This window comes from Fusarium mangiferae (genome assembly GCF_900044065.1).
Source record: "Fusarium mangiferae strain MRC7560 genome assembly, contig: FMAN_scaffold001, whole genome shotgun sequence".
Lineage (NCBI taxonomy): Eukaryota > Fungi > Ascomycota > Sordariomycetes > Hypocreales > Nectriaceae > Fusarium > Fusarium mangiferae.
In genome coordinates, this window is record NW_024573921.1 from 546586 (window position 1) to 573159 (window position 26574).

A 26574-nucleotide genomic window follows, 5' to 3' on the forward strand; every position below is an offset into this window, starting at 1 on the left:
GGGGCAGGGCTTGAGCTGAGGTCCATTGCCGCTTCGTTAACTCGAAATGAACTCGAATCTTCCTTCTTTCCCATCAGTTCCTCAAAGAAGACTTGGCAAGAGGCTGACATTGACATTTCAAGATGCGAGTCAGGGCCAAAGAAGGCTTGAAAGTGCTGGGTCGGTGGGGGGTAACCGTGCCGTAGCTGGCGGAGACTTGATGCGAATTGGCGGTCATGCGGCTGGACAGTTACTGTAATTATTTAATTCAGAGGTGCAGGACGGATTTGCAGGATGTGCCCCCGTTCATCATATCGCCGGCCTAGCACCTAGCTACCGAGCCTGCAGTGGGCCTCCATGTTCGTCATTGTCACTGCGACCAGGGACCAGGGACATGCCGACAGAAGGGACTGGGGTCAAGGGTCAAGGAGCATGACAACCGCCGTCCTTGCCTGAGACTACCATTATTAGGTCTTTGCATTTTCTTGTTCGCTCTGCGAGTTGTCAACAGCTTGACATAATTCAAGTCGAGCCGAGAGGGAACTGTGAGCCTGTGAGGGAACTTTTCGTTTGTGATATATATAGGTAGTTTCGCTTGCTTGTACGGAGTAGTCATAAAGTCTCTGGTCAGACTGACCACATCGGTGGTAATTACCAATACTATTGAACGATGATAAACTCATTACCCCATGGCTCGGGTCATGGGTAAGGGTATAAAGAAAAAAACTCAGCACTTGGTTGGCGAGGGCGCTCAATGTTTGAAATCCATATCTGGCACCCAGCATGGCGCAAATCATGTTCGTATTGGGTGTCAATTCTGAGTACACATAAACGACGAGGATTATCTTGGCCATGCCAGAGTACCGAAGAATGCCATGGTGCCAGACTGTTGCAGGTCGTGGTCGATAGCCTTCAAGACGCCAAGCCGTAACTGTTCGTGAGGATTGGCGATATATTGACTGTCACTTGATACGTCCAGTGCATACAGTACACAAGAAACCTGATTTTAGCGCTGGGTGCCGGTATGTGCGCCGATCCAAGATCCCGTTCGGGCCGCCAACAGGGCCATCTTGATCTTTGCCAGACGGGCAGAACTGGAAGCGCTGTACATATGTACTGTAACCTCGACAGTTAGTCAACCGACGCCAAGCTTGGACGTGTGATAACAAATTCTTGCCAGCGGTTCTGTACGGCTGTACCTGAATTTCAGGGGCACAGCACGCGTCCGTCATGTGGGCATGTGGCAAGCGGCAGGAACGAGATCAGGAACAGGAACAGAATGATGCGGGGCCTTTTCTAGAATTCTTCCATTTGTGTCTCTACCAATGACGAAAAGAAGAGATATTAAACAAGAATTGGTGACGACTGTGGTTGGAAAAAGTGGTAGTTGAACCACCTGTCATTCAGAGTCTTACAACCAACCCAAGTGTCAAGAGCGCAGAAATCACCATCATGCCTTCCCAGTCAGATTATACCGATATCCTGGGCCTTAACAGGTACAGCTACCTTAGTACCTAGGTAGCTAGGTACCGATCTCATGCAGGTAAGGTAAGTCGGTATCTGCCGTACCTATGGTGCCTACCTAGGTTACTGGGAGGTTCAGGTACCTAAGTGCACCGAACTCCAGCCTCACAGCGAACATGGAAAACAATATCCAGTGATCAACAATCTTAAATCTACCTCAACACTACCTACCTAACCTAGGGTATCATGATCAGGAGCTATCACCTTCCGTCTTCCTTTCTAGCCTATCACACAGCCAACAGACTCGACATAGAGCCTCTTCAACGGTAACGCGTAATAAATATGTGAAAAGAGCCAACACTGCAAAAGCCCAGCCTGAGCGCTAGCATACCTAGAGCACCAGGGCCCTAAGATCCGTAGCTTTTGTCTGCATGTCAGATGCACAACACAGACCTTATTGTGGCCATGGAGCACATGGGAAAGAAGAGAAATCGAGAGTATCGTGATCCTTGTCGCTCTCAGATCAACCGTTCAACATGGCTTCGATTTTCGGCCTTTCATACATATGTATGTACTATCCCCAGGACACGGTCCACGATTTCGAACGCCCTGCTCATGTACCCTTGATCCTCTTGTTCAGCTACCTCCTTGCCAAGGGTTCGTTGTCTCTATCATATCTAACATGAAAATGACCACTGCATCTTACATACAACCAGGTTCCCCGTCTTCAGCCAGGCCTCAAACTCACGCCCATCTCGAGTCAAGGGTGGACCATCCTTCATCTCTTGGGTATGTAGAATGCATCGGGTAACAGGCTCAGTGGAAAGCAGCGGCGGGGTTTCTGCTCACTACGCAGCCTGTCAATGCATTTCCACGGCAGTGCAGAACATGTCATCTACCTGACTCAGAAGGTCCTGAATCCACGTCCTTAGCGCACCATGGTGCTCGTATGCTGCAACTATGATAAGCCACTATTTGCCGTCTAGCAGAGCATGACGGGCTAAAGATCACCTCGAAGAAAAGCCGCGAACTGATATGGGCAAAGATATTCACAAACTGTAGTCCTCCTAAGCCTGAGAGCCCACATGGCAAGAAGTCATCTACTATTCAGACATCCCACGCGGTTGACTTTATCCTCGGTCGATGGCCATGAGTTCATGGCGGACCAGCAAGCCCATTGGCTTGAGGGAAAGAACTTGATCGACGTCCAGGGTCAGGCTCGTATCAATTAATCGTGCTAGCCTATACAAGTAGGTTGGGCCAAAGTTGGCTGCCTTGCTTGGGATGTGTCGATATCTTGTCATCTACGGATAAAAGCCTGTGATTTACGGGAAAGCGGGCCGGTCAAGAGCACTCATGTAATTATTCCTGAAACCAGAGCTAACGCTATCGTATCATATTGGAATTCAAAGTCCAATGAGCATGTTGATGTGATTTCTTCCGTCATCATAGGGTTTAGACAACGCCCAAGGGTCATGCTCTATCTCCTGGTCATCGCCGCGAGTCCTTGAAAGCAAACGCTAGATGAAAGAAAATGAGTATGCCAATCAACGTGCACATCTATCAAGTCTCGCTCCTAGTGCAATCAAAGGTCAATACTGGCACAGGATGCCACCACGGTGCAGTACATGTATCTCGAGACAGTCTACCAAGGGTCTTGCTCTTCAAAATATCGAGTGAATCGGTTTGGGCGCATCTCATCTTCTCATGCTTCCGATGAGTTCACGCTGAGCCTCGCGATCCCGTGCCCCCTCACTCAAGCTTCCAATGCTCCGGAGATCGCCCACCACGTCCTTGGCTTTGCCAAAGTATACCTCCTGCAGGAGATTGCGCATCTTGAGTTCCATATCCTCAACCAATCGTCCCACATTAGCGATGTGGCTATCATCGTTGTCAACAGGGAGATCCTGCTCAACCTGGCGTGTCATGTTGCCACTAAGGTCCATCTCGCCTAGGTTGCCACCAGCAGTAGATAGGGTCAGGATCACTGTCGATGTGAGCTTATAGTGTGTGCTTCTTCCTCGCTCAATTGCCTCGAAGACATGGATGGAGTCCCATACACCTTCGGAATTGCCGCCTTGGGGGGAAGCTAAAAGGGGATATGTAGTCAGCGTTGACGGTTCGAACACAGTATGGCACTTGTCAGGGGAACTTCATACACTTCTTGAGAAGCACGACCCCTGCGAATCCGTCATCAAGGTTCCAGAAGTAAACACTGCTCACACCACCTTCGTAGTATAAATCGCGATAGACATCGAAGGCCTCGTTCGCCTTGACCTCCATCTTGCGAACACGTTCGCTCGGAATCGCACCCTCGCCAGCGCCTTCGTTACCACCAGCACCTACACCGCCTGATCCAGCTTCATCCAGAGGGGGGTCGAATTGGTTTGACCACGGGGAGCGGTAGCTGTCTCCATCGCGGTTGTAGTCGCAGAGGAGGTAGTCTCGGCCAGTCTGCTTACAGCGGCGCACGGTCAAGGGCTGATCGACAGACGACAGAAGGTCTTCGGTCAGATCTGGAGCGATGGAGATGATGGCGTTGAGGTGGTCTGTCGTCTGCTTAGGGTTGAGACGGCGGAGAAGGTCTCTGTAAATTGAACAGTCAGCGATACGGGGAGGACGTCATTGTGCGGGAGGTTTGAAGTGCTTACAGAGCGGAGTCAAAGGGGTCGACAGCCATGATTATGGACTTTCGAGGGCTTTGGCTGCGGTAATTGAGAGACTATGTAAGATTGAAAGGTTGTTGTTGTTGTTGTTTAGGTACTGAAGACGGCACTATTGGTTCAGGCGGTCCTCAAGTCGAGGTGAAGCTCTGCGACGTTATGGAGTAGCGGGGTCATGGAGCTCCGTGTGGAGTACGTACTGCAAGCCCATGTAAGTGGTAGCTACAACCTAGTACAGTACCTAAGCTCTTGGAAGATTAGATCCTATAGGTTAGTGGTTACTCCCCAGGCGTTACAAGTTTATTAAAGGTTAGGTAGGTTTATGGCAGAAGATCAATCAAGGTAGGCTGAAAATCGATAGAAAACTGGACGTATACCGAAGTGATTCTATCAGTTCAAGCAATAATGCCTCATCACTCAAAACCCTACTAACACTCCTCTTCACCGGGTATTAAGGCTGTGAAGCCACAAGTTAAAGGAAAGAAAGTCAATTAATGGAGACAAAAACACTCTCAAGAAACAACAAACCCTTGATGATGCCTAGCAAAGCAAAATAACACTATAACCCAGCCCAGAGGCAGGTAAACACTAGCTCCCTAACCTCTACCCAACTCGGTACCAATATAAGCTAATCAACCTACTTCCCGAGTTTCCCTCTCAGTCGGCAGGTTTCCAGGCTCTCTCCCCTGACCCATCCGGCCCAGTAGACTATACTACCTCTGCTCTTTTGCGTGGCATTTAATTTAACATCATAGATAAATAATAGCAAAACAAACGCATCTTCCTCACCGCGCGCAAGTTCCAAGACCAACCAGCCCATCTTCCAATCTCACAGCATAGCCATATTCGCCTCCAACGCCGCGCCCGTGATGTCCACCAGTGGGCGAATCGCCAAGAAAGTCACCTCGAAATTTTCACAAAAGAAACCTTAACCATCGACCATCCCGATGAGCCGTATCGAGTTTACAGCTGCGTCGGGCCATCCATGTTGTCCGCAGGTCATCAGTAACATGTCAGAGCACCGCATGGCCCCCCTAAGCAATGTCGAGTTGCACCTTGTAGACTCAAGGAGTCTGCTTACCGGAGCAGACTCGGGGTAGCTACGTGGTCATGATATCGAATGCTTAGTCAATGCTGGAACCGCACAGCAGACAATGAGCCTTCTCGGTCCAGGTCTTGTCACCACCCGTTACGTTCTCGCGCAGGTCACGAATCTCCCATGCTGTGGGGCCGTCTTGCATCTTGAGAGTGGCTTCGAAAAGTCCCAGGTATGGCTTGGAGTCTGCAGCCTTCTTCTTGCGACCTTTCTTGGCCGATCCTTTAGCTGATGCGGTGGTGATAGATCGGGATGGCGTTGGCCCAGGTGTAGGGGTTTCTGTTTCGCGAGGTGTTTCGCGAGCAGTCTTTTTGACGTGGACGTTATCACTCGTTTCGCCGGAGCGGACATCGATCGTAGGTTGTGTCTCTTTCTCCCCCGCGTCAGTGGGCGATAGAGGGCGCGTCGCCTCCTCGGGCTTCTCCTCCTTAACGGCCGATCCCTCGGTTCGATGGGGCTTATCTGTTCCTAGTCGCTCGTAGACTTGCAGGAGGATTTCGTGAGCCATACATTCGTGATGCATCCACTTCCCGCAACTCGGGCTCGTGCACCCAATCAGGGTCTTGTCAGGATTCGCAGGAGTTTGACATTTACACATGAGCTCAACGGACTAGAGGGTCATCAGTACTTTCGGAAACTAAATGAGATATAGAGAGACATACCGAGAGTTGCATGTTGCGGCAGTCGTACGCTTGACGCCAATAAAGCGCGTCTTGGATCTCCTCGTCATCTGACTCAATCCATTGGTTGACGGTGACGGGTCCTGTAACACTGACAACATTGATAATGTCCACTAGAAAAAGGGTTAGTCGCATTGCAGTATAACATCGGTCAGCAATCTAGAACATACTATGATTAGAAGCGATCAATTCATTGTTGCCATGGTACGGCTGGCGGCCGTGAACGGTCTTTTTACCGTCGAGTGTTCCATACGGGAGTTCGTCCGGCCAGTACATCCAATAAACACGTGCATAGACGTGGTGCTCATCGGAAGCACGGATCTCGAGGATACGCGCGACCCAGTCATTATTGCTCTTCTTGTAAATACCCTTACCGTCACCCTGAGCCTTTTGTTGTTCAATCGTTACCTCGTTGGCAACATTGACAAAGCCTTCACTATAATACTTGACACTGTTAACTGCCAAGAGTTAGCCATAAGCCCGTACAGCGGACGGCGCCGAGAATTCATCGGATACTTACGGACGAAGCTGTTGTAGCGCGTCATATCTTGCCATCGTTTTCCTGGCTCGACAGTGTAGTACAAGTCCATGTTCTCGTGCGTTTTGAAATTGCCCGTTGGGGAGAAAGGGGAGATTTGAATCTGGACCCGTTTGTCGTCATCTTGGCCGTCGCGCTTCCGCTTCTTGTTTTTTTGACGATCCGCCTGAGTAGCCGCAGGGCCAGTCGCGTAAGTAATCGTGAAAGGGCACTCAGCGCGATTCTCCTCCCCGACGGATCGCGATCTCTTGCGATTGCTCATTGTGGCGGTTTGATGCGGTTGGGTATGACCGCGTCGGGAGTGGAGAGAAGGAGGGGTTTGCAGAGGAACGACAAGGCGCGCGAAGAAGTGACGCGGAAATGGAAGAAAAGGTTATATAGAAATGGAGAGAGAATTGATTTAACTGGGTTTTCGATATCGCGATCTGTGCTGAGCCGAGCCCAAGCTGCCTTTGAGCAACAAGCCGCGGCTTGCGATGATGTCCTGTGCGCAACGAAAGAGACTCGATTTGTCTGGGAGAGCAACGTCGCAATCTGCGGAAGAACTAAGAACTGAGCCAAAAGCCCAAAAGACTTGCGTCACGTGACCGAGCTGGCACTTGGGCCACCTAAGCTGATGGACGGAGTTCAGTCCTGCCTACGGAAGAGCGACTAGCGCCCAGCGTTAGGCAACGCGTCTGGACAAGCCTTGGCTTAGTAGCGTAGGTAGCTTATGAGAGGCGCAGGGTGAAGGAGTCTTGGCGCGATTCACTCTGGGTTTTCGGAACCTACCTTAGTCTAGTGATGAAGATCGATAATAGCTTTGATAAAGGTTAAGTGATCGGGTGAGTGAGGCGCAAGTGTAGAGTTTTGAAGAGTCGCGGTTCTTTGTTAAATGGAGCTTGTTTGTTCCAAGGTGGAAAGCAACAAGAAGAGTGAGGGGATAGAGAGAGAGCAAATGCAGGCGCGTTTGCGTTACATTGAGCGTAAACTTGGGCCCCGGAAATCCGTGCAGGGAAGTCTGCTTCTAGAAACTCCGATCCAATAGGTAGGTACCTAGGTGTAAAGCTCACACGTTATTCATCGCTAGGGACTTCCCTTACCTCGTACAGACATGTATATAGAGCGCCCCAACTCTTAAGCAAAAAGCAAAATACTGTGGTATATTGATTAACTTGAGGTATTGGCAATGCTTAATTTAGGTCCTTGTCTAGCAATTATAAATCGTAGCCAAATTATGATATCACCAGTCATCCAAGTAAACGCCGCCGCTATGCTACCTTATCCTTCCAAGAATCCACAGCTATGTGAGCTAGGGTCTTGCGTGTTCATCGACAATACCATCTTCCTGCTCTCTCTGATAGTCTGCCAGCATTCCACGACGCTCATGTTCATGTTCATCATCGTCTGCTTCCTCCACAGGAGATACTGCCATTGACTCGGCGAGCTTCATGCCTTCTCTTCTACCTCGCTCTACGTTGATGAACCAGATCAATGGCGCAGGAAAACCAACCAATGCTGCCAAAAACCAGAAAGCCGGGCGAATCGTGCCAGTTCTATCAATGATAGCACCGACGATCGTCGGGCCAAAGACGCTGGATCCCTTGTCCGTTATAGCGTACAAGGCGTAGAACGCTGCCTCGGATCCGGGTGGAATAAGCTCGCCGTACAGAGAGCGGCAGTAACCACTCAAACCTCCGAGCACAACTCCATATGCAGCCGCCAGTGGATACATCTCCCAGGGTTGTTGGAGGCCAAATACACCCCATTCTTTAACAAAGGGAAGGTAACCCAGCAAACCGTAAAGGGGTATCAACTCAAACAAGGCAATGCAGACAAGAATGGTTTGATGGGCCTGGAGGTTAAAGAGCCGTGAGATCCACGACCATCCGAAGGCGCCGAATACCCCTGCCAGAGTTGAAATGACATTTATCATACCAAGCGCCCACGGCTTCATGTGGAGTTGGGTTTTGGCGAATAGAATCGCGGTAGATGACGTGGTTGCGATCGCATCAGACAGGAGAAACCATCCAGCAAGGAACAAAACAATGTCCAGCAGGCGTCTAGCCTGTTGAACGGTTTTGAATAGGCTCTTCCATGCGTACAATATGTACGCAAGTCCTGCCATGATGCCTTTGCGCCCATCATCAGCCAGCGGAGGCCCCGGGCGGGGCCGCAACCGCATGGCGGCGGGAATAGTGAAGATGGTCCACCAAAGTCCGACCATGAATAATACGACTCGTTGGCCCCATGTGGTGTTATGCATGGCGATGAGAACAGCAATACAGACGCATTGCAGGAAGAGCGCGGCAATATAGCCGGTGCCAATTCCGATGGCTGAGATCCGCGTTGACAGTTGCAATTCCTTGGAAGTGATTTCCGCATGGCTTGCTGTTGGTTTCAGCCTCTCGCCGTCTTCAGGCTGTAACAGAGGTGAGGTTGTTGAAACTCTTGACGCCTGGAGCTCGCCCACTGAGTCATCCAAAGGGCGTGACTCGAATTCAGAATTGTCAAGATCTGGAGTATCAGCAACGTTGACCTCGATGACATCGGGATGGTATCGCACAAGTAGCGGAAGAAAAGAGTTCAGTAATACAAAGGACGCGCCAAAGGAAGTGTTGGAGATGACGGTCAAGAGGGCGCCGAGAATGTAGTTGTCTTTTGTAATGAAGATGTAGGACATGACGGCGAAGCTCCCAATCCAGGCGAAGCTGAGAAGAAGCTTCTTGCGGTAGTTTCCATGATCAGCAGCGCAACTGATGCTGACAACGAGCAGCGCTTGAATCAAGACGCTCACTGAAAATGTGTACATGGCAAAGCTTGCAGTGTTGATCTCTACTCCAAACACCCAGACAATGCATTGTCCATCCCCCTCTTTCTTACTGTCGCTAGACCCGCATGGTGTTTCTCGGTCAGAGAGGAGCACACCGTTCTCCCTGGCAAGAGTTTCTAGAAGGATAGGAATAAAGGAAGCTGGAGCATGCGTATTAGCAATGGGTCTTGGCGATCTCCGTGTAGACAGCCTGGAGATATAGCTTCACTATCAATAACATACCAATTCCACAAATCACGTACGTCTCAGCCGCAAATGCATAGGCGTACCACCCTAGAAGCTCCTTCCGACTCGTCGGGCGAGCATCATGGCCAGAGTGACGCGGTACGGTTGGCCGTCGCACGTCCGCTTGGCTATTGCGAGGGCTCATATCGCCGTCGCTAGAGGATCGCTCGTCGTCGGCCTCGAAAGCAGAAGTTGCGCAAGATCTAAAGGATCGTTTCGAAATGTTAGAGAGTCCGGACCACGGTCTATGGTCTTGGAGACGTGGACGCTGAGGAAGAGGTTGAAGGTTTGGCGCCATGATGAGGTCGCACTCGTGATCTCACTGGGTGCACGTGATTGTCGTCACAAGGCCGGGACTGGTGAGCTTGAGTCCCCCCGAGGCGCATTCAACACCAGACAGTTTTCCTCACGAGATTGAAGACGGTTTTGGGTTAGTAAAGAGAGGCTTCTGCTCTCGACAAGTCGTGAAGTGCGCCATGTACTCTGCCAGCAAGCGTTGAAAGACAATGGATACGTGGACACAGACAGTTACGGTTTGTTGATCGATCACACAGCGATGAGAAGAGAACAGGGTAACGAGAGAAGACTCACAGTCGCTGAGTGAAATGCGCATCGTTGTGTTCTTAAACATGGCTGGCACCCAGAAGCCAAGGGCCGCGGCCATTGCCGTCACATCTTGTCCATCCCATCAACTTATGCGCCCCCTCCCCATGCGAAAGAGGACTAACGAGATCATAATCACGACGGGGTATCACGATGCCTATTCGCCATGTTTGGGTCTCTCTTGGGCAGGATCGCTGTAAGCCGGCTTAATCAAGGCTATCTGTGACGATCCGTGAGCTATTCGGGCTCTTATCAGGGTCTTTTAAGGGTCATTCTAGCACTAACAAGGTGCTTGTAGACTTCCAGTTTTCCTTAGATCAGAGATGGGTTTGTTCGATGCCAAATTGGTTTAGCTTCGGGGTTGGGACTTCAGAGCCCACAGGTCAAAGCCAATCCTGAAATATCATGTTTCTCTTTTCAGCTCGTTTTGCTCTTTTAGCGGAGACACAGGCACTCGGCTGTCCGAGGGGAGCTCTGAGCTTGTCGACTCATCTGATGTCCCAAAATGCCCATTAAGAAAAGCCAGAATTGAGGGGAAGTGGAGCATGGGGTATGGAAAACTATCGAGGACGATCCTTGATAAGTGGAATAACGTCATGGCAGCCCAACTTGGAGGAGGTTTTGGCACATGCATACTACTACTATAGGTAGGTACGCTAGTTATGTGGTACGTTTTGGCATGTTCTTTTCTGCTTACCTTACTTCTCACTGAGTTAACACAATCTCCAATAAAACAATTGCCAGCGCTGTCAGATCTTTATTTGGAGCAAGGAATGCAGGGTCGGACACAGAAATATCAGAAGCTAGGGTGCGTCGCATTTGTCAATGTCACCAACCACCTATCTACACTGGGCTGTCAGGTATCATCCCACATGTTCGCGCATTGCGCTATAAAGCAAGCGACACGATAGAATTCAAATTATTCAAAACAACAGTATGGCATCAGGGGTATTTCCACAATAACCAATATCAACGATAACGCAGCTTGAGAACGATAATCCCCGCCTCCTCAAGATCAAGTCGCAATTCGCGACTTGTCACGGAACAACAGAATAGGAGCCTACTTCTTGTGGCCAAAGATCTTGGACTTGAGCTTGTCAGCAAGACCAACAGGAGTCTTGACCGCAGGCTTCTCGTGCTCCTCGGACTCCTTCTCAGAACCTGCGGTCTGCGCGTTGCCAGCGCCTCCACGACCGGTATGGTAGTCTCGGCCGTCTTGGCTTGGTCGGACAGCAGTCTCGGGAATGATGTCCACATCCTTGCGCTCGGTGGTGGGTGTGCCTATGTCAGCGATGTTGCCAGCACCTGATGAAGTTGTATTAGCGACTAGTCTGAGTTCCGTGACAGGTGATGATGTATTGTGCAAATGCAAAAACAGAACATTACACAAATGGTACAATGCTAGTGATGACTTACCTCCACGGCCAGAACTGTACGCGCCATCACCGTGGCTTCCAACAACGCCGGTTCGAACAACCTCGCCGTCGACATACTCGGTATCGTCAGGCTTGAAGTTGCCTGCACCCCCGCGACCGTGAGAGACTTCGGCGGACATGGTTACTGATAAGACGGCAGGAGTGTATGACGCGTTCAGAGAGACTTTGAGTCGACAGTAGAGTAGAGTAGAGTTAAGTTTATAACGTCGAGTCTGACATAAAAGACAGCCGTTCAGGCGTCAGCGTGGCTCCAGGGCATGGCGACAACTTATAGCACCCATCCCGTCATCGGCCGGACGGGGAGCACAGCCATCAGGTTAAGCTTGTTTGTGTGCCTGAGACGTCTTTGATAAGAGATACAGTACCTAAGGTACATGGCATCATGAGAAAAACCACAGCAGGGCTGTTATCTATCGACTGCCGTCCGATATCACTAACACTCAAATGGACTTCTCTTATCAGCCCGTCCGCACAACCAACCCCCCCCAAGAGGTTCGCCAAGGACGCCTAGAAGACCGCCAAAAACAACTAAACTGTGGTGAAAGGTCGCTAAATGCGGGTTGATACAGTGCATTTCAGATCTGGGCGCCAAGCATGTGCGATGAGCGACAGCAGGGTGTGCTGATGGTTAAATCGGGAGCGGCCAGTCAGAAGCCGTCTTGTGTTTCCTGTTTACGTATCGGAATTTGCTGATTTAATGTGGGGGGAGAACGGGATCGTTCAACTTATCGATCATCCAATGCCTCTCATTTCCACGGCCACGGGTCAAGAATCCTGTCTTATCAAGTACCCTGCACTTGCGTTCGCCAGGTTGGGTGGGATCTTTCTTTTTTCAGCCCATTTTTGTACGGAACCGGCCTTTTTCAACTTGCAATTAAGTATTGGATTCAGCAGGAACGTGCTCGAAGAATGTGCTCTTTGATGGCTTCTGACGCAATTGTGATACTGATTATTCTCAATCTGTTCATTCACCTGTTTTGACTTGTTGCAAGTCAAGCAAGCTCTCACCTCAGCTTCGTCAACCTCAATGATCCAACTCTTGATTGTTGAACACAAACTGTTTGCAGCCATTTAGCAAACTCTATCAATACCGTCTACGTCTAAAATCCCAAGTTTGTACGGAAACCAAATTTCTATACCCAACAGATACGGTACACACCCCAGTACAAACCAATACCCAAAATAGACATCTTGTCTGGCAGGACTCGTCTTCCAACCCCATTCTCTTCTCGCTTTGGGTCATCACCAACAGGCTCCTTGATCCATCCCTTTGGCACCTGTGTTATGAAGTCATACCAATAGTCCCCCATGATGCTGTAGCCTTCATTTGTAGGGTGCAAGCAGTCTCTCAACTCGCCCAGATCAAATGTGCTGAAATCCACGGCAATAACATGATCACCATCCTTTCGTCGCTGTCGTACAAGCCCAGGGATCAGGGCTCTGTAAATAGGCATTCTGGGTTTCTCAGTGTCACAGGATGCCAAAGGTATCGCGACGAGGATTGCTGCATCCGGGCAGTATCTAACAATCTTGTCAATGAGGTCGCCGAGACGAGTGGCAGCATCTTTGGGGTCGTTTCCTTCTTTGGAGATCGACGGTCGTAAATCCATGTCATTCGTTCCAGCGTGAAGGAGGACAAGATTTGGTTTTTGTTCCAACGACTCTGTGATGTGATCGTTTATATACTGAATTGTCTTGCCAGACCAGGCCGCCTAAATCCGTATAAGCGTGGTATCGTCACGTTCAATGGCTGGTCTCACATAATAACTGTCCTCCATAGAGCCTTTGCGTCTTGTACCCGCAAAGACAACTTTTTCTCCTTGAGTCAGTGTCAGTATATGTCAGTATACCCGTCAATTAATATTATTCTGAATGGTCAAGAAGCAACTTACGTGACAGATGTTTCGCGAGAGAAAGCCTGTAGCCATTCCCATCGCCGCCGTCTGCATCACTTCCCCAACCCTCTGTTATAGAGTCCCCGACACAGAGTATACGAAGAGGAACTTCCACTTTCCAGGCATCGTCAGATTCAACTTGGGTGTAATTCAAGACATCGAAAGCCGTAAACCCCGAAACATTCCAAGCTATTTGTGCAGCACCCTCTCGTAGTTGTAGTGTCGAGGCATAAGCCGCACTAACAAGACAAGCCAGTAATGAATACCACATGGTTGTTCACCACAACAAACAAGCGTTTATCGAAGGAAAAGAATAGGGATGAAACCCAAAAAGGGCCGCAATACTAGGAATCAGGACATATTTTAAAGTTACAAAGGGTAGACGTGGTTGTTGGTTCTGGCAAATCTAAAGCAAACTAGTCAGCATTATCATCCATATTGGTTCCACCGCCTATCATTCCTGACCCACGATGAAACACCACAATGCAGGGTTTCTGGAGGATTTCTCGGTATTAAACGCAAGTAACGGAACAGTCACTTCAAGCAACTGTTGGGTCACTTGCTCAGTTGTGTTGTTTGCAAACTCATGTGGCGGGCCCTTCACGAAGTCGACGCAAAAAGGACAAAGATTCGAGCGAAGCTGGTAACCATGTGGAAAAGGAAAAGATCATCTCGGATCGACTCAAAAAGAGCACTTGTGTGACAAGTTTTTTGTTATGGATGCCAATCTCAGTTCATGCCGATGCTCCGTATTCCGTCTCTACCTCGCTATCGCTAGTTCATTCTTAATTCTCTACGCCCTTGCGAGACATGACGTCTAGTCTCGTCTAAATTCTCATCAACGCCATATCGATCACATAAACTCCCTATTATGCTCATTCTCATGTCTTCTCATAACTTACGTCTCCCATCAAGCCCTTCCAGCTCGGCCGACCTGAAGGATCTCACCTGTCAGGGCCTCGTCCCCTCGCAACACTGGCCATGAGGTGCCGTCAGATTTGGCTAGGACAAATTCTAGCTTCGTGCCGAGCACTCTGTACGATGACTTCTCTGGGTCGATCGACGCATAGAGAGGGACTCGGGCTGTATAGCGCTTGGGGGGCGAGTCGGTTGTAGTAAGGTCCAGGTTCAGTTGCTTCAGCTGCAACTCGATCTTGGCTGTGCTCTTGTCGATCTTCTTCAGGAAGAAGGATGCAATAACATTGACTGGGGTCTGGTAAAAATCATGCCTATAACTATTAGCACGAACAATCATAGAATTTGGCCGCGGTTTTGTTTCGTGAACTCACCTGACGTTGGAGACGACCTCCTCACTATTGGGGCCATCCTTCTTACCACTGCCGACAAACAAGTGTCTGTTCTTCGTCTTGCACCCCTCAATCTTCATAAATTGATCAAACTCCAACACTCGCCTCTTGCAACAGGAGTATCCCTTGCTCCCCTCGTGGAAGATTGGTACTCCTGGATGGTGAACACACTCCTCGTCATCCCTCGAGCTGCCCTTCTTGTACGTTGCGCCGCATGCCCTTCTCTTACAGCCAACACCGTCCGCAATCTCAAGACTGGGGTCATCATCTTCCGACTCAGGAGCAGGCGGCGGTGGCGTAGGAGCGTGCTGGGCAATTGGAATCGGTGCGCGAGACGGAGTGGCGGCGTTTAGAGCATCGATCTTCTGAGCGAGGGCAGCGTCATCCTGCTGGGGTTTCTCCTCAAGCTGAGGCGGCTTGTCGGTGGTCGAGTGTGTGCCCGTCGTACAAGGAGGAATATCCATAAACTCGTCAAATGTCAAGACACGAGCCTTGCAGCACTTCCATCCTTTTCACGGTTAGTTAGTATGCTATGCGATGCAATGCACAATGGCAGGTCAAAACAGTATCTGCTCTGCCAGATCAACCTACCTTTCTGCCCCTCGTGGAAAATGGGCGGACCAGGGTGGTACTCGCACTTCTCATCTGGATCGGTAAACTCTTTCCCGCAACCTTGATGGACACATTTTTGAGACATTTCGCGAGTAGTACAACGTCTATACTCCACAGGAAGAATTGACAGTTTAGTGATTGTCTAGAAGGAAGAGAAAGGAGTATTTGACTCGGACTTTGGTGGGGTGGGAGCTTCTAGAATTCAAGCTCTGTCGTGGAGGCGATGACGATGCTGGAACACAGCTATATTCTCACCGCTTTCCTGTTTCGATGCGGGGTCGCATCTGATTTGCTTGTGCAATCAGACGCGACGGGTTGCATGCGTCTCGTCTAATCTCAGGCCATTTTCAAGACGACATTGGATTTTTATACCGAGCCATTGAGACACTTCCACGGGGCTGCTCTATTCACTTCACCATGTTTGCTACTCGTCGTCTTCTCTTTTCAACGAGAATTACGTTCTTCACCCGGGAAACTTGTGGTCTCTGCACCCAAGCTAAGCATGTATTGTCAGATGTTTGGGATAAGAGACCCTTTGACTATACAGAGGTTAATGTCGATCTCCCAAAGCCTGAGTCCAAGCAATGGAGAGACATATACGATTTTGATGTCCCGGTGGTCAGCAGAAATACTTACCTAAAGGCACTGAAATTCTTGTTAACATCCATATAATGCAGATTCACATCAGTAAAGCCTCCGCGCCTGAAGAAGAGCCAACCAAAGTTGGTAAAGCAATCAAATTGATGCACAGATTCACTGCCGAGCAAGTCGAGGCTCAAATGGACAAAGCAGAGAAAAACTAACCTCTCCTTGCGGCACACATCAATATCCCTTTCCTCTGGTTGGTGCCAAGCTTCCATCAGCGAAGCTGAGCTGCTCTTTGGCTACCAGGCCCAAGGACGTATAATCAGTTACTACATTCATCATGTCAAACCCCTGATCAGCGTATATCTTTGCCTGTTCACCCCCTGTGCAGTATACGCCTGTCTTCTTGCCTGCTCTCTGACCCGCAGCCAGGATCTTGGCAATGGCGTCTTTCAGTTCCGTAGCCATGACTCCTTCGATAATGGGGTGACCGAGCGCGTTTCCTGTTGCGAATCAATACATTTCCTTTGGTTCAACTTTGTAATTTTTGGGAGACAAACCAAGATCGAACGGTCCAATGAATAACACGTCGATGCCATCAACGGCAGCAATCTCGTCGATAGACTCAAGTGCCTCCTTGGTCTCAATCTGAACAATGGTCAAGAGAGAATCATTGGCTTGCTGGAGATACTCTGAGAAGCTCGGCTCAGGGTGGAATCGCTCTGGAGCGATTGGCGACCCGAAACCTCGACGGCCTAGGGGCGGAAACTTGGCAGATTGCACGAGTTGTCTCGCTTCTTCAGGCGTCCTCAGCAAAGGCACAACAATCTTTGTCTAATCAGCAACATGGCACGGCTTCAGAGAGATGGCAACTTACGCCGTGAGCTCCACTGTCGAGTGCACCTGAGAAATGTCAACACCGAATTCCCAAGCATGGATATCTCTGCAGCCTCACGCTTTACCATCCATCCTTGCATATCGGGCAATCTCACAATGGGCGAAACCCCTAAAGCCGCAATTGCAGGGACGGCATCGTGCATTGCACCATCTTGACATGTCAGGCCTATATCCAATCATTTCAGTATAGGCTCAACTTACCATCCAAGTTCCCATGCTCGCAGTCTACCAAGACCCAATCAACTCCTGACCTTGCTAATACTCGCGACACGTTTGCGCCGGGAAGCATCTGCCAGGCGCCAAACGCCTTTTTCCCCTCCAGAAGAGCTGTCCGTAATCTATTAGATGCCTGCATGCCAGACAACCTAGACATCGTTCTGGTTGCCACCCGTGGTTGTAACGTGTTGGGTGTCAAGGCCGGTCGTAACCGGAGGGTTGCTGATGTCCATACTCTACTCATATTGTCTTGTTTTTACCTCGTATAATGGTCATAGATAGTGCAGAAAGCCAACTTGCTCGGGGAAGTATCCTCCGAGAACCCAATTTATACGACAAACATCAGACATTTCCCCGGAGGGCCCCGTTCCCCGTTCCCCGTCCCCAGCTCCTCAGCGGGGAGCTCTCGATTGCGGGGTCTCGTGGGGGATATCAAGCTGCTTCAGGAAGCCGACGCCTGTCTGTACAGCTTGCAATTGGCTGCCGAAGAGACTCATTATTGTAGGGCGGGTGGCTTCACTCATAGGGCGCATATAACTTGGAGCGTTATCGGGTATCTTTGGCTTTTATTGTCTTGTTTGCAAACTGCAAACTGCAAGCTTGCGTGCCATTGTCTATTTGTTCGCTGTCTAAATCTGACAGAAACAGTAATTCATTTTCCTTATAGCAAACTGTATCCATTATGTTCAATTTTGCGATCAACGTAATCTTGGCCACCTTTTATACCAATAATTGTTTGTGCCCCAGAACAATCACTGTTCGGCGCCCGACTCACCTGCTGCAGGCTCCATTGTCGTCAATTCAGCGGATTTGTCTCCTCCCTAATGTGGTGATTGATAGATTTTTGTTTGAGTCGCTTTTGCCGCTGCATCCAGTAATTGAAGGACTGGCTGCTGTAGTAGAGTCGCCTAATTGTTTCTATCCTTCAATGGGGCTTTGATTTTCTTGGTTCCCACTCCGTCCAGTACCACGCGCAACTTAAGAAGCTTGGAGGCATCTGATATCACCGTTAGCAAAGAAAGCCAAATATATGACCAGTCGTCAGCATACCCCAAGTAATCCTCCTTGATGCTACCGATGGCCCACATTTCTCCAACTTCTGTTCGAGTTCCTATGATTTTGACGCGAACGTGGGTTTGGGGCTCAATGGAGGTGTCCTCGTTGTTTGTGAACTGAGGTGGCGTCGCATTGGGGTCATATTTCACATCACTAGGAATCAGCTATCGTAACTGTTAGAAAATATTGCATCACAGCCATGTGGTGACGTACATGGGCTGAAACAAACAGCTGCAGAGGCCCTGCGTGAGCGAAGAAGCCTTGTGGGTTGATAGAGTGCACAACTGCATCGACCTGACTGAAGTCAGACTCCTAGGTCATTAATCCTCGGCAGTGAAGGCCTTACCGTCTCGCCTTTGAATGGCCGCCATACTACGGCACGATATCCGACAGTAAATTCAGCCATACCAAGACCGGGGAGGATTCGTCCTTCAGAGATTTCGAAAGCGTCCATGATGGAAATGATGAAGTAGCTGCCAGCGCATGTGCCTTCAACGTCCTTTAAGAGCTTCGCGGTCACGAGGTCGTGCATGTTGCGACCCATGAAAGAAGGGTGCAAGGTGACCTTGCGCTCCAAATTATAAAGAAAAAACATGGTGAAAAGCGATTTCGGGGAGAAGCGAAGATATCGATGGTAAGCGAGTGGGCGGTTTCGGTTGGCAAGGAAGTTGCGATATTGCAATATGTCCGATGTCCGACTAGAGCACGAAAATGGGTTTGTATTCGATCAAGCGAGAGATTAAGCTAATAACTACCGCTTCGTAGGGTTCTGCGATCAATCGAGGGAGGGCGCCGGGCGAAAGCGCGTGCGAAAAGGAACGAGACGTAGTGACAGCTTGGCGTAGGCTTAGAAATGAAACGCGCCGAGGAGTTGCGTATCGCTCGCTGAAGAGAGGCGAGAGGCGAAAATATATTAAGAGAAAGGCCCTGGCGTGTCAAGTCAAAATATGACTGCTGACCTTCTTGACGCGAGCGCAGAGGGAGGTTGTTTGTTCCTTGGGTGAAAGAATGTCAAGTGAGGTGGAAGTTTGGACAATGAAATCGACGAGGCTGAGCTGGCCCATGCGTTCCTATGAGATCTGCCCAATCAGAGCTCGTGAGCATTCCAGCCACAGGTGTGGCGTCTAAGCGATAGCTGCCTGATCACACCTCAACCTCAACGACATGGGATTCTAGAGTATATCATTTTCGGATACGTGCTGAATGCGAAACTTGAGTATAGGGAGACATTTTAAGTTTATTAAGTCATGTGTAGGTAACAAGTCAATAGATGCTACTCCGAACAAAAATCACTGGCCCCCCTATCATACGCTCACAAAACACCTAGTGTCAACTTAACTGGCTGAGAGTTTCCATTGCTGAAAGCTTCAATACAGACCGGTGGAGTAGGTAGGCACCTAAAAGGAAGAATATCTACCAAAGACGCGATACTCCAGCAGAACATGGCCCATCAGGCCGAATGATTATCACTGAGAGGCATACAAGAAGTCTTGAGTGGAGGTTTCGGCCTCGGCTTCTACCTCTCGCAACCGGACTCTTCCAGAATAAAACCCGGATGGGATGTGGTACGATTCGAGGGAACCGAATGGAAGCCTCTCCGAACCTTGTCCTTCGTCCTCCTCTTGAGATATTAATCGGCACCAAAATTCTAAAACCTGGGGAATAAACAAGGGCGATGAGATTCCGACCAATACAATAGGACTTCGTATATTCCTTGCCGGCATTGACTGGCTTGTGTTTGATGGAAGGCGCAACCACCCAAGTAAAAGGAGACAAGCACACGCCGTGCTGGAAGGCATAGTGGACATGGGGCAAGGGGTGAAAGAAAGGAGCTCCAAAATGGAAGTTACTGTACGGACTTGGGACCCACCCCGAGCAGCTGCGGCGGTGCATCCAAGCGGGTCTTTCTAAGGTTAGGGAGGGAGTTGGGGATCAGAAGTGGCAGCAGCCAGTGGACACAGGCTCGCAAAAATGGAAAGCACATGAAAACGAACAACTCATCACTGTAGAAAGCCACTCACTCACACTCTTTTTACCGTACTGTGCCTGCCGTGCCATACCATACCATACCTGCGTTGCCTTCGGCCTTTGCCAACCTTCGATTTCTTGGCTCGTCTTGTTTTCTTCTACTCATTCTTTATTACTGCAGGATCCTGCCTTTTGAAGCCTTTGCAGCCCGTCTGATCTGACGGACGCACCTCCTGCGTCAAAACGAACCTGGGAAGGAGGTCATCCCGTCATCCCGTCTCGGACTGTGATACCTCGAGGTAACACACAATCACCTTAACTACCTAGGTACTACCTACCAGGTACACCTACCCAAACAAGTTGTAATCATCTTCATCATTCATCCATCACAAGAAAGTATCCTTTACCTTACCCACGCAAACTTCCATTCGGTCGCCCTGGGATCTCTTCTTTTTGGACTCAGATCCACAACTGTAGCCTCAGAAATCATCAAACTGCATAGACCAGCAGCTCACGGACCACGTCAAGCCGAGTTCATCGCTCGTCAAATTGTCAGATTCAAAGCAGCTTTATAGGCTTTTTCTCTCCTCACTTTTCATACTCTCAGTCTGCTACAACTCTCGTGTCGTCTCTGTTGAGGGGGCCCTTACTCATCATGTCTCTGGATCTTGAACAGCACCTCACCTTTGTAAGTCACACTTCGACACGCTATTTATCATATGTCGAAAATCATACTAATATGCGGTAGTATGGTGCTTACCACCATAACTCGGTTAATGTCGCCATCCACATGGTTTGCGTCCCCCTCATCCTCTTATCGGGGTTCTGTATGGTTCGTCTCTTCATGTCCTCGCCGGCTTATGCATGTTGCGTTGCTCTGCATCTGCTTTCTTACCAGAACTCCATCTGACATTTCTCCAGGCCACATACACTGGCACTCTCATTCCTACACCATCTTGGATCACTCCCCCTTATCTGGACCTCAACCTTGGCGTCATTGGTGCCAGTCTTTATTCCTTGCTCTATCTGCTCTTGGAGCCCTTTGCGGGCTTCCTCCTGGCTCTTTTCTGTATGGGGGGTGCAGCACTTGGCAACTACCTCCATCAGCAAAATCCTGACACCACTTTTCAGGGTGCTCTGGCTATCCATGTTGTCTGCTGGATCTTCCAGTTTATTGGTCATGGTAAATATGAAGGACGTGCCCCTGCTTTGCTCGACAACCTCATCCAGGCCGTCTTCCTTGCCCCTATGTTTGTGTGGCTTGAGATACTCTTCAAGTTTGGATACCGACCAGAGCTCCGATCTCGTGTCAACAAGAAAGTCCAGGTCGAGATTGAGAAGTTCAGGTCAAAGAACGGCAAGGCCCAATAGAGCAATCATCTCAGCCCAATCTACTTCCCTGATCTTGAGTATATAAGATGGTTCGTCAGACGACCAATGCTCCGGAGACTGCGTTGTAGAACCAGCTTCAACATCGAGACAAACCACGTTCTGACGTGTCCCCGCTTACATTTCAGATACTATCAATCGATGATCAGTAGCGAGCACCCAATCTATCGTCATTGGGCCTCATTGCACGGAATACGACAGTATTCTTTTCGCCGCCGCGGAGACGAAGGTGGCATTGGTGATCTCACCCCTTTTGTTTACTCGCGCATTTGATGCTCTTGAGAGCAGATTCGTTTGCTTACACGACCGTTAGGTTGTCCTGAGACTCATGAAATCGGCACGTGAAATACAAGGAGAAGGTCAGGAAGTGGATCGGTCCAGGTAACAGCCTCAGCATCATATGGAGTGTATGGAGTTGTTTTGTTTGCAATTAAATAACAGTTGACATCAAGCACGTAGTAAATTCGTCAATATATTCGTATCATTTATCAATGGGCATTATTCACAGTATATTCATCCAGGAACAAACGTTATATTGCTATCTAATCTTCTCCACGATGCCGTTCTCAAGGCCATTTCGGTCCGTGATGGTCTGCTAATAAAGGCAGGTTTGCTGCATGTTGTTAATTTAGAGCTCATCTTCGTCATCAACATGACAAACTTTTATCTCTATCGACTTGGGTCGTTCAACAGGATGGTGAACATGGACCTGATGTTCTCGAACATGATCTAGACGCTTGCAAGTTTGGTCGTCTCCCCGTTGAATAATAGGCATAATAACCTCACTGCCTCGATCACCATCTATGCCTTGTGGAAGCTCCGAGGAGAGAGGGGGCGCACGTCGCAGCTTGTTAGGGATCCCAGCCTCATCCAAGATTTGTGACTCTAGGTCGTGGTAAACCCTACGCAGGCAATTCGTTGCGCGACTGCGTTGTAGGCTCGGTTGAGCAGCTTCACGGTGTCTGGGCGGACACAGGCGTCGTTGGTTTGGACGTTGTCGGTCGGTCTCCAACCCTGAGCTGCCCGAGTTCGCCATCTTAGATGCTCGTGCTGGCCAAGCAAGTATCGCAGGGCTGGTCCGGGCGTTGCTGGCCTTCTATCTTGCGTTTGCAAGGCCTGACTGGGCACAGCCAGTCCAGAATGGGTCGAAGAAACTGCTTTTGTCGGGCCTTGATCTTTTGGCAAGGGACTGGCATATACCTCATGTGATGACACTTGAAGCTGAAGATCTGCTGGCACATGTTAATGATGGTGTTTTCAAGTTAATTTATGGATCAGGCGTTAAGTATTACTTGTGTTGGTTATCTTGTGACGATGGGGGCACTGGCTTATATTATACTTGTCCCTGGTTTATCTTGTCGGCAAGTGTCAGACGAACATCTCCATTGTTCGGGCGTAATTGCAAAAGCTCTAGAGTGAATCTGCGAGAGGCCTGGTCTGCGTATATGTTCTTTTTTGTTTTCAGCTAATTCCTTTGTTACGGTCATCACTGTGCATTTGAAAGGGCTCGGGCTTGTCAATGACATGACGGGTTGCTTTGGTAAAGTCTGTCCTGTATTCTGTTGAGAAGATGAGAAACTGAACTACCTTACAATATGTAATAAATTAACACAAATAAGCTCCCATGTCAACAAAATACGGGTATGTTCGCCGTGTTAACTCCCAACCCATAGTTAGATGACTAGAACAACTAGAGTCGAGCAATTCGTTCGTCCTTTTCGGGCTTTGAAGCATTGAACTTCATCTCGTTCTCGTGCTTCAATCTGCTCTGCTCCTTCTGTAGCTTCGCGTCCATTTCCTTCTGAAGCTCGTGTTGAATAATGTCCAACTTCTGCTCCCTCTCCTGCTGGGCCTTCTCATGGCGATTAGTCTGTGGGGTTCTCATGTGAGCATCGTACACGTATATAAACATGGTTGCTGTATAATTGTATGTCTTCACTGACCTCGTTGGCAAGATGTTGCGGAGTTGCAACAGCATATTGCTTTCCCTCGCTGGAGTACAAATATCTAAACTTTCCATCCTTGGAGACCTTTGGTCTGTTGTGCTCTGGCCATAGATATGGCTTCTCCTCCACCCCCTTCTCTTCGTCTCGCTTCTGGGTCATTCTGGGTACTCTCTTAATCCTCTTCTTTGCATCTTCCTCGTCGTCACTATCGCTGTCGCTGTCATATTCCTCGTCTTCCTTGTCCTCGTCTTTGTCTTCTCCAGTGTGTGGCTTAATAGAGTCACGCCACATGGATGGAACCATCCCTGGGTTTTCGATAATTCGAGTATAACCGGTGGGGTTTTCTTTCTCGGTCTCCTCTAGGGTTTTGTTGAAGTTTTTAAGAAGCGTCTTGGCCAAAGTCTTCTCATGCTCAGAAACTTCCATCTTGTCGAGTGAGATGAATATGTGGCTGTCGGGTTTTGGAGGTTTATACTCATGTTCGGTCTTTTTTCCAGACTGGCGAGTCTGGTTCAACTTTGGCTCGCTCTCTTCGGTCTCTGGTCTCTTTTGTATGATGCGCCTAGCCACAAAGGAGCTGTTTCTGATCGCTTGAGCTGCAAAAGGACCAGATTCAAGAGGGTATCTAGGATCGTCCGTATAATGATCAACGGGCTCAAGGCGAGAGAAGTCGGTGCCTTTGAGCTTTTCGCCCAGTCCTTCAGTTCTGTTACGTTTCACCAACGGTGAAGCGAAGACAGCTCCGACCAGGTACCAGGCCAGCACTATGAAGATATTGATTTCCATTCTGGTCAGCGCGTGGGTGTTGTATGTGCTGCGTATGGTTCATGGCCAGATAAGAAACAATGGGTTTTCTAAAGCAAGGCAGCACATTTTACTTATGTATGACTAAGACTTGAAATAAATCTGACTTTCATCATCTTATATCACGTCAACAAAGCTTGTATGGTTCCGAACCGTAGACACGGAAACCAAATTATAGACACAAAAAGTTTGTCTGATCCATCTTGTCCACTCATTGGGTATACTGATCTTGGTTTCATGTTCTCGGTGCACGCCTAAGTTTGCCAGTGTCTGCACTATTGGATGCATTAAAACTGTGTCGGCGTTACTCAGGAAACATTTGGAACAGTCTTTGGGGTTGGGTTATGTCGAGATTGGTTGGTATTGGTGATGTACAAGCACACCCTGTGTATGTATTGTCTGTCCCTACTGCGCTTATCGTGACTAATTTCAGTATGTACTTTCTTGCTCAGTCGATACTTGGAGCTTCTCTATTCAGTACGGGTGATAGATCATACAGGGAAAATTTCGATGCATCGTAACTCAGTATCTCAACTAGGCCAGGTTGTCGGACGAGAGAAAAGGCCAAAAACCAATTGGTATCCCAGAATAGAGGATTGCGCTTCTGAGAGATCAGCAGTTCAACGGAATGGCCGATGGGGTCATCATTTGCTCGCTCTTTTGCCATTTTGGTGATGATTTCGTACTCGATCAACTGAGCTCGCTACTTGCAGATTCGAACTTTTGCGAGGAACACTATGGTTACTCTGTGGCCCCAAGTAAAATTCAGTTTATACTTATGTAGTTGTAATACTCCCTATTGTCGTCTAGGAGATTCCGTCGCCTTTGTTCTTTTCTAAATATTGAATCATTTTCTGTTGTCAAGGTTCACTCTTGTAGGTGCTGAATCTTGCTGAATACCTACCTTAGGGTACCATGAGGAAGCGGTTACATTGGCCAATAGCATGTTAGCAAATGCTATAGGGTAAGCTCATGATACCCAGTAGTTGGATATGATAGAAATCAATGGGATGATATGTTTTGTCGTATTGGGTCAATCACAACGTTATCGGCGGCGGTTTCGGGATTCCGGCATTTTTCTGCCCGTCTCGATGCCTTTTTTGACGATCGGGTTGTTCAGTGTCTATCGGAGTATCGCATTCTGAGCGGATCTCCTGTGGGTTCGGAGCGTGTTCCCGTACCTAGCTCTCGTGAAGCCTAAATGCACCTCTGATGTCCTCGTGTTCAACAACCAGAATGTACTAATCAGCAGCTTGATATAGCCAATATAGTACCATTTCTGTAAATTTGAGGGTAAGAGGACTTACATTTGATAATTCACAACGGTATATCGGACTCATTATTCGGAACCTCGCATGACTCAGAAAAACTCCGCCAGCGGCCCTATCACCGCCAAAGCGCAGAATAGCGGCGGCACAGGCGGTACATATCTCCGCCAACTCCGCCGATGCCACCAAAGTGGACGGCGATGTCGGGGCATTTCATCATTAGACTGGGAGAATACTACACCACATTGGCTGTTTTACTTTTTTTTCAATGGGTCAAAATGAACTTGACACCTCTTCCAGACGTCTGTGAGCACCAGTAGAATCATTTTCCTTGCTGCTTACAACCGCTGCTCTGCTGTGTCCTTGTTTGTTTCTTGTTGGCCAGGGTCCAAGCTGTATTGTAGTATGTATGTATGTACTTGAAGGGTCGCCGTAACCGGACCCATAAGCTTAGCTGGGCTTGATCCGGGGAGTTCAGCAAGGATGATAAGCTGTGAGGTGATGTTCGGTATCTGGCTGCAGGTACAGTCAGCGTGGGATATACTCAACAAGATACACAAAAATTAATAAGAGAAGCCCTGATTGTCAGAGCCAAAACGGGACAACAGAATGCATCAAAGTTGGGTGTTACAGAACTCGTGCCTTGGATTCTCCACGAAAGACCCTTGAACAAGACACTAGTGAGGGACGATCTCTATCGGATCTTGGTAAATTTTCTCACCTATTACGGCCGAAATGTTGGGGCAGTTCCATTTACTCTGTAGATAGCAATCGGAGGTATCTATCCACTATTGGAGTGCTATGGAGCTACTTTGTTAGCTGTTCCTGGGCCTGGGTTGAGCTGCGTCACATCACAGCCCAGTCCAGCACAACTTTTTGTAGAGTCACACACCAAAACTAGAGAATAATTTTCGGAGGTTCTTCTTATCTTATCAGCTGTACCGCCATTTTTCTTCACAACGGGCCGCCCTACTTATCCCCATCCCCCCCCCGCCCTCCTCTAGAAATCAGTTCCAACAGAGTCACAGTCTCTTGTGTCCTTCCCATACATCGACATATCCTAGACGCTTGATTCGGGATACAGAAGGGCAACCTCGCCAGCGGGACGGTTCAACTTACGCATTGATACGTGCAA

The 26574-nt window shown here is 49.0% G+C and overlaps 12 protein-coding genes across 12 annotated transcripts; 2 read left to right on the forward strand and 10 right to left on the reverse strand.

The window, feature by feature from the left end:
* Positions 1-3140: 3140 nt before the first annotated feature.
* FMAN_00696 (putative F-actin capping protein beta subunit) lies at positions 3141-4123 on the reverse strand (the record flags this gene model as incomplete). The annotated part of the gene is made up of 3 exons (XM_041826420.1): positions 3141-3532; positions 3603-4030; positions 4095-4123. 3 exons carry the CDS (start codon positions 4121-4123, stop codon positions 3141-3143), a joined length of 849 nt encoding a protein of 282 aa, XP_041676027.1.
* Positions 4124-5230: 1107 nt separating this feature from the next.
* Positions 5231-6682, reverse strand: FMAN_00697 (uncharacterized protein; the record flags this gene model as incomplete). The annotated part of the gene is made up of 4 exons (XM_041826431.1): positions 5231-5812; positions 5865-5995; positions 6053-6340; positions 6403-6682. The coding sequence occupies 4 exons, from the start codon at positions 6680-6682 to the stop codon at positions 5231-5233; spliced, it is 1281 nt and encodes a 426-aa protein (XP_041676028.1).
* A 1029-nt stretch (positions 6683-7711) lies between these two features.
* Positions 7712-9755, reverse strand: FMAN_00698 (uncharacterized protein; the record flags this gene model as incomplete). The annotated part of the gene is made up of 2 exons (XM_041826442.1): positions 7712-9372; positions 9455-9755. 2 exons carry the CDS (start codon positions 9753-9755, stop codon positions 7712-7714), a joined length of 1962 nt encoding a protein of 653 aa, XP_041676029.1.
* A 1365-nt stretch (positions 9756-11120) lies between these two features.
* FMAN_00699 (uncharacterized protein) lies at positions 11121-11615 on the reverse strand (the record flags this gene model as incomplete). The annotated part of the gene is made up of 2 exons (XM_041826453.1): positions 11121-11365; positions 11477-11615. 2 exons carry the CDS (start codon positions 11613-11615, stop codon positions 11121-11123), a joined length of 384 nt encoding a protein of 127 aa, XP_041676030.1.
* Positions 11616-12629: 1014 nt separating this feature from the next.
* FMAN_00700 (uncharacterized protein) lies at positions 12630-13662 on the reverse strand (the record flags this gene model as incomplete). The annotated part of the gene is made up of 3 exons (XM_041826464.1): positions 12630-13208; positions 13257-13315; positions 13389-13662. 3 exons carry the CDS (start codon positions 13660-13662, stop codon positions 12630-12632), a joined length of 912 nt encoding a protein of 303 aa, XP_041676031.1.
* Positions 13663-14301: 639 nt separating this feature from the next.
* On the reverse strand, positions 14302-15395 carry FMAN_00701 (uncharacterized protein; the record flags this gene model as incomplete). Its single annotated transcript, XM_041826475.1, has 3 exons — positions 14302-14620; positions 14681-15206; positions 15290-15395. 3 exons carry the CDS (start codon positions 15393-15395, stop codon positions 14302-14304), a joined length of 951 nt encoding a protein of 316 aa, XP_041676032.1.
* Positions 15396-15727: 332 nt separating this feature from the next.
* Positions 15728-16113, forward strand: FMAN_00702 (uncharacterized protein; the record flags this gene model as incomplete). The annotated part of the gene is made up of 2 exons (XM_041826486.1): positions 15728-15928; positions 15988-16113. The coding sequence occupies 2 exons, from the start codon at positions 15728-15730 to the stop codon at positions 16111-16113; spliced, it is 327 nt and encodes a 108-aa protein (XP_041676033.1).
* Positions 16114-16132: 19 nt separating this feature from the next.
* On the reverse strand, positions 16133-17252 carry FMAN_00703 (uncharacterized protein; the record flags this gene model as incomplete). The annotated part of the gene is made up of 5 exons (XM_041826497.1): positions 16133-16398; positions 16456-16729; positions 16773-16798; positions 16851-16943; positions 16994-17252. 5 exons carry the CDS (start codon positions 17250-17252, stop codon positions 16133-16135), a joined length of 918 nt encoding a protein of 305 aa, XP_041676034.1.
* Positions 17253-17986: 734 nt separating this feature from the next.
* On the reverse strand, positions 17987-18659 carry FMAN_00704 (putative DNA-directed RNA polymerase II chain Rpb7; the record flags this gene model as incomplete). The annotated part of the gene is made up of 4 exons (XM_041826509.1): positions 17987-18005; positions 18059-18228; positions 18278-18358; positions 18411-18659. The coding sequence occupies 4 exons, from the start codon at positions 18657-18659 to the stop codon at positions 17987-17989; spliced, it is 519 nt and encodes a 172-aa protein (XP_041676035.1).
* Positions 18660-20687: 2028 nt separating this feature from the next.
* On the forward strand, positions 20688-21403 carry FMAN_00705 (uncharacterized protein; the record flags this gene model as incomplete). The annotated part of the gene is made up of 3 exons (XM_041826520.1): positions 20688-20720; positions 20781-20864; positions 20954-21403. The coding sequence occupies 3 exons, from the start codon at positions 20688-20690 to the stop codon at positions 21401-21403; spliced, it is 567 nt and encodes a 188-aa protein (XP_041676036.1).
* A 646-nt stretch (positions 21404-22049) lies between these two features.
* FMAN_00706 (uncharacterized protein) lies at positions 22050-22457 on the reverse strand (the record flags this gene model as incomplete). Its single annotated transcript, XM_041826531.1, has 1 exon — positions 22050-22457. The coding sequence occupies one exon, from the start codon at positions 22455-22457 to the stop codon at positions 22050-22052; it is 408 nt and encodes a 135-aa protein (XP_041676037.1).
* Positions 22458-23111: 654 nt separating this feature from the next.
* Positions 23112-24153, reverse strand: FMAN_00707 (uncharacterized protein; the record flags this gene model as incomplete). Its single annotated transcript, XM_041826542.1, has 2 exons — positions 23112-23291; positions 23365-24153. 2 exons carry the CDS (start codon positions 24151-24153, stop codon positions 23112-23114), a joined length of 969 nt encoding a protein of 322 aa, XP_041676038.1.
* Positions 24154-26574: the final 2421 nt, after the last annotated feature.